Below are 9,424 nucleotides of genomic sequence, written 5' to 3' on the forward strand. Positions count from 1 at the left end.
TCATCTGAAGGTTGAGGGGATTTGGGTCTTTTTGGTGTAGGTTGGGGTTTGACCATTGTAAACTTCTAACCAAGTCATATACCAGTCTTTATAGCTAGTCATTATACCAGTTTTCATATATTTCCCTAGATAATTGCACAAACCAGTTTCCAGTGTTCTCCTAGCTGAGCACTGTAAATTATATAACAGTATTGCATAAACAAAACATTCTGTGTAGTATTTTGTCCACCTCATATAGGCTACTGTGTGGACAATTTTCAGAGATATTTTGATGTATAGAGGATTTGGATAATTAAAACAATAGAAAGGTACTACATTATTTGTATTTTATGTCTACATAATATCCGATTGCCTTTACTTTTGTATAACTGCTATATTTCTATTTTCATATGGATATAACTACACAGTAAGGTAGAAACTGTCAACATCTTGCATAAGCTCACCAAATAAGTATTGATTTAGTGTCCGCTGTGCGTGGAGTAACATTTACAGTTATCACTAGATGGCTACAGAGGATCCACAACCTATCAAACCAACAACAAAAAGCTGTATCTGTCAGGTTTGCATTTCACAGCTTTTAAATAAGTATTCTTAACTTGATCTGACAACAGTTAAATACAACTCTGTACTAATCCAATTTTCTGTTACAATACTCAACAAAATACTTTCCATTATGCCAGGTGAGAATAGTTTGTTTACATTGCGAAGTAGACATTAAAAAAAAGACGTCAAGAACTTACAGCAAATGTTTTAATACAGCAAGTTGCACGCAAATGCTCCAATACTAAATCCCTTATAACGGTTACATGAAAAAGAGAGTTGGAACAGGAAGGAAAACATTTACAGTGTATTCCCCTCTGTGGTCTAGGTTCTAGAACAAAGCACATGCCCAAATTGTGGTAGATAAAATTGGGACACCACTCTAAACAGTGTAATTTGTATTCCATCGGTGGGACGAGAGATAGTAACAACATATGGCCTTAAGACTTGTTCATTGTAAATGCTTCAACTTTGCTGACCATAAGAAACAAAAGGGAACTAGGTGTGATGTGGTATTTGATATTCCAAAAATTGGGGTGGTTGACATTGGAATAACGGTTCATTCATCAATTCAGGAAAAACTCAAAAGTAAAGGAAAAAAAAAGAAGAAAACAAAGCACTCGGTCCTCATCACTGCAGGTTGTGGATCATCTCCTCTTTGGCGATGAGATGTGTGGTTTTGTTGACCAGGGACATGAGGGAGTTCAGTTTGTGGGACCAGTCATTGAGCAGGTCGTTGGGGTCCTTCGGTCTCTGGAAGTTGATGATGCCGGCTAGCCTGTCCACCTTGGCGTAGATGGTTTTGTTCACCACCAGGTTGGAGAGGAACTCCTCAGACTCCTGCAAGAGACGTTAGAGATGTTAGAACCTGTGTCTTCAAAGACCATCAATAACTAATCACACATTTCATTTAGGGTACTATAGTACTTCTATAGATCACTCCAAAATATCTGTTTTTAACACTTCAAAATCAAGTTGAGAATATGGATTGAGCTCAACTGTAGACCACTTTTAAAAGGTAGACTCAGCGAAAATTACGTTGCCACAAGGAGCACCGCAGATATTGCAATGAGCGAGATGCAAGACTTCGCTCTCACAGTCACACACACTATCTGTGCATGTGCACAGGTTCGCTTCACGCAGTTACAGCGTGGTAGCAACGGGACCAAAACAGTATTATTATTATTATTATTATTAGTGGAGAAGTTTAGCCTTGCACTTCAACGCTCTTAGTTATTGCGGAAATTGACACACTATGCTGTTTACTTTGTCCATTACGTCATATCTCTGAGTCTACCTTTGATTTTACCTTTAATGTATGAAAATGTCTATTATTTTGTATTTTTTAGGATCCCCATTACCTACTGCTAAAGCAGCAGCTACTCTTCCTGGGGTCCAGACAAAACATAAAACATGACATAATACATAACATTAGTAGACAAGTACAGCATAGGGACAGAACTACATACAATAAAAATACACGCTTTCATCCATTCCTTTGCTCTACTGTTACAATTGCTTTGTCTAAGCAGGTTCTGACATCCTAATCTCACAGCACCAGTTGTTCTGTAAACACCAGAGAGAATCTCACATCAGGAGCCATCAGTGTCCTTGGTTCTTCCGTAAGCATTTTGTTGGACGGTGTATCCCGTACATACGACTAACAAAACATGAAACTTGACGTCAATACTATGCATAATCATGTGATTCATAGATGCTATTGAATGCAAGTGCAACACACAAAAACGGAAATGCAACAATCATATGGAGTTTCACCGAAGTCGTTAACTCCTGTTCAGTTCCCCTGGCTTGAACAGAGCCACATCAAATCATATGGAGCTGCACCGAAGTTTCAACCTTATTTTGGAGGGAAAACTATCCCTTTAAGGCTGCATTCATTAGGGTTGAGGAACAGTAAGAATTCCATTCCCTGCCAAAAATGTAACAGATGTAAAGAGTAGATTGGGGTGCTTACATCGATGGAGAGGTCCAGGAGTCCAGCCATCCTCTTCATTGTGATCCTTGTGTAATATTTGGCCATAATTCTTATATTCTGAGGAGAGATTAAGAAAAACACAAAAATAAGCAACATAACATAGTTGGATTAAAAAATACCAATTATGTGAAATTATTCTAGATGTGAAAGGGACGTTTCCAGATCATTTTCAGCAACCATGTTCCATCGAAAGACAGCTTTGTGATCCCACCAGACCCTTTGCTAAAATGAACTATCCCACTAAAGTAAATCTGTGATATTCTATCTATAGATGAAAGCAGTTCCATAAACGACTTACGTGCTCCACCACTCTATTCTTGAGGTCCTTCCACCTCTTCTCGCCCTCCTCTGAACAGTTGAATACGTCGGTGGCCGGGCTGTCGGGGGAGCCCTCCCTCAGCTCCTTCCCATAATCCTCCACCAGGGAGGCCCAACGCATCAGCTCCATGGTGGTGAACTGCTTCAGGAGGTCCCTGGAGGGAGAGGTAAGAGAGAAACCATGATGAGAGATTAATCACAGCACGGCAACTGGTGCCACCCCACAATTATATGTAGTTGAGGCATCAGCGTTTAGCCTAGGTTTCACCGTACCACAATTGTCAAGCATATGCAGTTGGGAGCTTAGTAGGTTTCACCATTGGGAATTGGCTAGGTTATATGGTACCTTGGTGAATATATAGTTAATTACTGTGTTACAGAATTGGATGATGTGCTAGGGTGATGAGGAATATTGTGAAACAGTATTGAATACTAAGATTTTTACTAATTAATCATCTCGAGGTTACATTCTTCTGATGAGGAATATTTTGGCATTGCTGATGAGAAATAACGTGTTATACCATGGAAGATTTTAAGGAATTAACCATCGACGCTAGATTACATTCTTGGTATTTGAGGGGAGAAATGAAAGCACATGAATATAATGTGATTGAATGTCTTACTTGTATTTGGGGATTTCTTCCAATTTCTTGTCTTCGTTGATTCTGTGCACCAGGTCGGACTGCTCATTGTCATAGGGAGCCAGTATCACGTACAGCACAACACTTTTCAGGGCCTGGAACAGGAAAGAACATTAGAGTTATATTGTTACGTATTTTAAATGTACAATCTGTAACGTCTTAGTCCCCTGTGAAGGCAGACCCAATCTTAGTTCCATTTACGCCAATCAGTGTGCAGTACACTCGCTAAGACCCTCCCACCAGCTCCTGCTGCCAGAGCAATATTTTTCCAGAAACAAAATCTACAGCTTGTGCATTTAAAAGGCATCAAATCATATCAAAAGACTATCATCCTGAAGCCTAAAACAGTCTTCTGAGACCAGTGTTTACCTGCTGCCATTTGGAGCCATCCTCCAGAATGCAGGGGGTATCGTAGATGGCACGGTAGTGTTTGCAGATGGACAAGTAAGATCCCTCGTGCTGGTCTACTTGGATCATCAGATTGTAATACTTCAGCTTAGACTCCTAAGGAAAAATAATGACGTAAATGGTTAATAATATTGCAGCTTGGTTCTTAACTGCTATGATTGTTCATCGGGACCAACGTAGACAGCCAAAACAAACAGAAAATCAGATTTCAATATTTTGTCAGGAAACGACAGTGAACGTTCTGATTGGAACATTAAATGTTTAGGTAGTTCCTCCTCCCCAATAGACAAAAACATGGTTGCATCCCAAATGGCACCCTATTCCCTACATAGCACACCCAGAGCCCTATGGGCCCTTGTGAAAAGCAGGGCACTATATAGGGAATAGGGTGCCATTTGGGAGGGAGCCCATATCATAACACCCAGCCTGAATAAACTCTTCGGCTTTGCTTGCTTCTCTCACCTCAGTGCCGTCCTCTGTAAAGAACTTGGTGTTGATCTTCTTGCTGATGATCTGGGTGCGGATGTAGTCCTTGACGGCGATGCACAGCCTCATTTGCTCCAGGATGAACTCCACCTTCTCTTTCTTCTCCATGGAGCCGTAAGTCTCCACCTGTAGGGTGAAAGAGTGCATGTTGTCAGAGGCAGAATGTTATACTCTAGCCCTGGGTCGTGTTCATTAGGGCATGTCGTAGCAAAACGTTACTCTTTCGGCATGTTCAGATAATACCACTCCATTTTGTGCCTACTGAACACGGCCCAGCTGTGCTACATCACAGCCTGGACCGGGAGAAGAATGGTTTGTGAACAACTGTTGTAGTGGTTCTGCCATCAATAAGGACATACTGATGGAGGGCGTAACACTTCACAGACACCAGATTTTATTTAGAATACTTATGGTGTCTCAGACAACTTTCACTGAAATGATTAAAGGGAAATGTCACCGTTTTTTAACTTCATATTCATCATCTCCAGCACCACCCCAACATCAACCTGTGAAAATGGTGCGTTTCTATGTTTTGTAGTAGGAAGATAAGTGTTTCCAATAATAATAATAATAATTGGTCATTTAGCAGACGCTCTTATCCAGAGCGACTTACAGGAGCAATTAGGGTTAAGTGCCTTGCTCAAGGGCACATCGACAGATTTTTCACCTAGTCTGCTCGGGGATTAGAACCAGCGACCTTTCGGTTACTGGCACAATGCTCTTAACCACTAAGCTACCTGCCGCCCAGAATTGACATCATCCACCAATTAGTAGGCAATGTCTACTCATAATTGGTTCAAATCACACGATGCACACCGATGATGTCATTGGAAGCACTTATCTTCTATCTTTTTTACTACAAAACATAGAAACATACCATTTTCACATACAGTTGAAGTCGGAAGTTTACATACACCTTAGCCAAATACAGTTAATCTCAGTTTTTCACAATTCCTGACATTTAATCCTAGTAAAAATGCCCTGTCTTAGGTCAGTTAGGATCACCACTTTATTTTAAGAATGTGAAATGTCAGAATAATAGTAGAGAGAATTATTTATTTCAGCTTTTATTTCTTTCATCACATTCCCAGTGGGTCAGAAGTTTACATACACTCAATTAGTATTTGGTAGGATTGCCTTTAAATTGTTTAACTTGGTGAAACGTTTCGGGTAGCCTTCCACAAGCTTCCCACAATAAGTTGGGTGAATTTTGGCCCATTCCTCCTGACACAGCTGGTGTAACTGAGTCAGGTTTGTAGGCCTCCTTGCTCGCACACGCTTTTTCAGTTCTGCCCACAAATGTTCTATATGATTGAGGTCAGGGCTTTGTGATGGCCACTCCAATACCTTGACTTTGTTGTCCTTCAGCCATTTTGCCACAACTTTGGAAGTATGCTTGGGGTCATTGTCCATTTGGAAGACCCATTTGCGACCAAGCTTTAACTTCCTGACTGATGTCTTGAGATGTTGCTTCAATATATCCACATAATTTTCCTTCCTCATGATGCCATCTATTTTGTGAAGTGTACCAGTCCCTCCTGCAGCAAAGCACACCCACAGCATGATGCTGCCATCCCCGTGCTTCACGGTTGGGATGGTGTTCTTTGGCTTGCAAGCAACCCCCTTTCTCCTCCAAACATAACGATGGTCATTATGGCCAAACAGTTCTATTTTAGTTTAATCAGACCAGAGGAAATTTCTCTAAAAAGTACGATCTTTGTCCCCATGTACCGTTGCAAACAGTAGTCTGGCTTTTTTATGGCGGTTTTGGAGCAGTGGCTTCTTCCTTGCTGAGCGGCCTTTCAGGTTATGTCGATATAGGACTTGTTTTACTGTGGATATAGTTACTTTTGTACCTGTTTTCTCCAGCATCTTCACAAGGTCCTTTGCTGTTGTTCTGGGATTGATTTGCACTTTTCGCACCAAAGTACGTTAGTCTCTAGGAGACAGAACGCGTCTCCTTCCTGTGCGGTATGACGGCTGCGTGGTCCCATGGTGTTTATACTTGCGTACTATTGTTTGTACAGATGAACGTGGTACCTTCAGGCATTTGGAAATTGCTCCCAAGGATGAACCAGACTTGTGGAGGTCTACAATTTTCTTTCTGAAGTCTTGGCTGATTTCTTTTGATTTTCACATGATGTCAAGCAAAGAGGCACTGAGTTTGAAGGTAGGCCTTGAAATACATCCACAGGTACACCTCCAATTGACTCAAATGATGTCAATTAGCCTATCAGAAGCTTCTAAAGCAAGATATCATTTTCTGGAATTTTCCAAGCTGTTTAAAGGCACCGTCAACTTAGTGTATGTAAACTTCTGACCCACTGGAATTGTGATACAGTGAATTATATGTGAAATAATCTGTCTGTAAACAATTGTTGGAAAAATTACTTGTGTCATGTACAAAGTAGATGTCCTAACCGACTTGCCAAAACTATAGTTTGTTAACAATAAAGAAATGTGTGGAGTGGTTGAAAAAACGAGTTTTAATGACTCCAACCTAAGTGTATGTAAACTTCCGACTTCAACTGTATGTTGATGTTGGGGTGGTGCTGGAGATGATTAATGTGAAGTTGAAATTTGTTTTAAATATCCTTTTATTTGATGTCAAGGGGATTTGGCCGCAAGTTTGAGTTCTGCACTTGTGCCTAACGATTCAGTCCAGTAAGTAAAAAAGCTTAATGTAACATGGATGGTTGAAACCGCTTACCTCCAGTCTATAAGAAATTGTGAAAGCTGCCAAGGAATGCCAGCGAAACCCCTATAACCCTTACCTGCAGCTCTTGGAGGATTGCTGCGGCCTCTTTGACCTCGCCATGCTGCTCCTTGATGTTTGCCAATGTTTTGGTCAGCCTGGCCCGCTCAATCTCTACATAGATCTGAGTGAGGGAAACAAAGCCATTAACGCATTTGAATTGCATGGAGACATGACTTACGCCCACAAGAGTACAAAAAATGTTTTAGGCTATCTGAATATGCATGATTGGTGGTATCATCTTAATGTCATTTTAGGATGATCCAAGTAAGGCTAATCAGAGAAAGTTCATGACACCATGTACCTTGCCAGCGGTCACTGTGCGTAGTGTGTCAATGAGTCTCAGCTTAATGGTCAGGTCTGTCACGGTATCTACGTACTTGTAACATTCTTGCACCATCTTAGCAACAGCCTGAGTAGAGAGAAACAAAGCAAAAGAGAAGGTTCTATATCGAAAGATCTAACATCAGTCAACACTTTACTGAAGAAAACTTTGTTTTGATGGCAAAGCACCTTAACCTACTGGTGCACACCTGCAGTGTGTTCACGATAAACCAAACAGAATGAAACGGGACCTTCATTAATTTGTCCAGTAGAAACTTTTATTGCATTGCACTAATGAATACACCCCTGCCTCAATGGTTTCCCTTCCCTTAGTATCCATTCAAAGAAGAAGCCCCAAGTCTCACCCCTTTGAGCTGACTCCTCCTTTTAGAGAGCAGCATGATGTTTTCATTCAGGGCGTCCATGTCCTTCGCTTCATAGCACATCTGCACAATGGCCACCAGGATTCTGGAGGTTGACACCATGTCAGAAGCCTGTGTGGAGGGATAAAAAGAGACAATGTTACTCCCAAAGATAGCTATGTGATTAGTCAGAGGAGTATGATCATCGTTTAATCTAAATGAGTGTGATGTTTAATTAGAAATTAATGAATGAATGAATTCACGCTCACCGTTCTTGTTTGCTTCTCCAGCGACAAGAGGCTTTCAACGGCCTCCTGCAGCCTCCCTTCCTAGAAGAGAGGAGATACATCTTACAGTCAGGAGAAATGACAGACAATTCTTACAAAGATCAATTTAATGACCACACATGATGAAATTGCGAGATGGATGACCAAAAATACTATTGAAAACTGTATCATCCATAATGTCATTGATGATCAGTCTGGTTTGGGAAAGCCAAAGATGTCAACAACACATTTCTGTCAGCTTTGACGATTCAAACTTCACTAGCTAGCTAGCTATAACGTTAGCATATTTCTAACTAAAGTAAAGGGGTCTTCGAAAAACAATAACTGTGGTACCTACGTTAGCTAACTATAGTAGTTGGTTGATAGTCTAAAATCCGACTAAAAAGACCAAACAGCTAGCTAACATAACACAACACCAAGAGCGAAGCTACTGTACTACAGTCTGTAGCCTAGTAGGTAGCTAGAGACGCTACCTGAAGAAAAAAATAACAGTTGCCACATAACTAACTAATCTAGATGTATACCTTACACGTAAACCGACTCAATATTTGTGATACTTTGTTATAATACAGTCGCAATGTTGCCTATTATTACAAACAGCATTTTATTTGCTAACAAGTTTCCGTTAGCTAGCTAGCGATTTTGCTAACATTCGTGTTGATGCACCATGACTCAGCCAGCGCTGGCCTCATTCATGCTCAACTTACTTTTGCCATTTTGGCACACTCCGGTAGACGTGTATCTACAGTTGAACTGTAGTCAACCTCCATCTTCACAAGCTTGCCATCTGATCTTTCTGATCGCTCCACCTCTGCAGACATGTTTTCCGACATCGTAAATTGAATACTACGGCGAACTTACAAGTGAAATGTCTGCTAAGTGCTAATTGCTGATAGCCCGCTGCTGTTGTGTCAAAACTACAGGAAGTGAAGGAAAACCGGCCAATCACAATGAACTGCAAAGGCCACCTAAGCTGCCAGAAGGACCCAGAGAAGGACCCTAAAACATATTAATTATTTTTGTCAGGCGTTTTGACAGTCAAACTTTAGTTATTCACACAGCATCCCTCGCTCTCAATTTAACCTTTCCAGCTGTCCTCACTGATATTGTTTAATATTTTTTCCATTAATAGGTTGTTGATGGGGGAAAACTGTACTCAGAGTGACACGTTATAATTTCCAGAATTATTTTCTAGGTTATTCTGGTATCTTTTTTTAAGGATTAAAATAGTGGGCCACGAACAAAAAGACCCCTGTCTCTGTGAAGGAGGTGTGTTAAGTAAAGTGAATGTAAACCCAAATATGTTA

At 40.8% G+C, this 9,424-nt stretch overlaps 1 protein-coding gene across 1 annotated transcript; it reads right to left on the minus strand.

The window, feature by feature from the left end:
• Window positions 1–732: 732 nt before the first annotated feature.
• On the minus strand, window positions 733–9,052 carry LOC311113463 (26S proteasome non-ATPase regulatory subunit 12). The gene is made up of 11 exons (XM_084156684.1): window positions 8,825–9,052; window positions 8,100–8,159; window positions 7,834–7,962; window positions 7,449–7,556; window positions 7,164–7,268; window positions 4,366–4,515; window positions 3,865–3,999; window positions 3,478–3,590; window positions 2,835–3,009; window positions 2,516–2,593; window positions 733–1,380 (listed from the first exon to the last, which is right to left on the minus strand). The coding sequence occupies exons 1-11, from the start codon at window positions 8,948–8,950 to the stop codon at window positions 1,171–1,173; spliced, it is 1,389 nt and encodes a 462-aa protein (XP_084012810.1). The 5' UTR covers window positions 8,951–9,052; the 3' UTR covers window positions 733–1,170.
• Window positions 9,053–9,424: the final 372 nt, after the last annotated feature.

Source organism: Coregonus lavaretus, assembly GCF_964263955.1.
Source record: "Coregonus lavaretus genome assembly, chromosome: 40".
Classification (NCBI taxonomy): Eukaryota; Metazoa; Chordata; class Actinopteri; order Salmoniformes; family Salmonidae; genus Coregonus; species Coregonus lavaretus.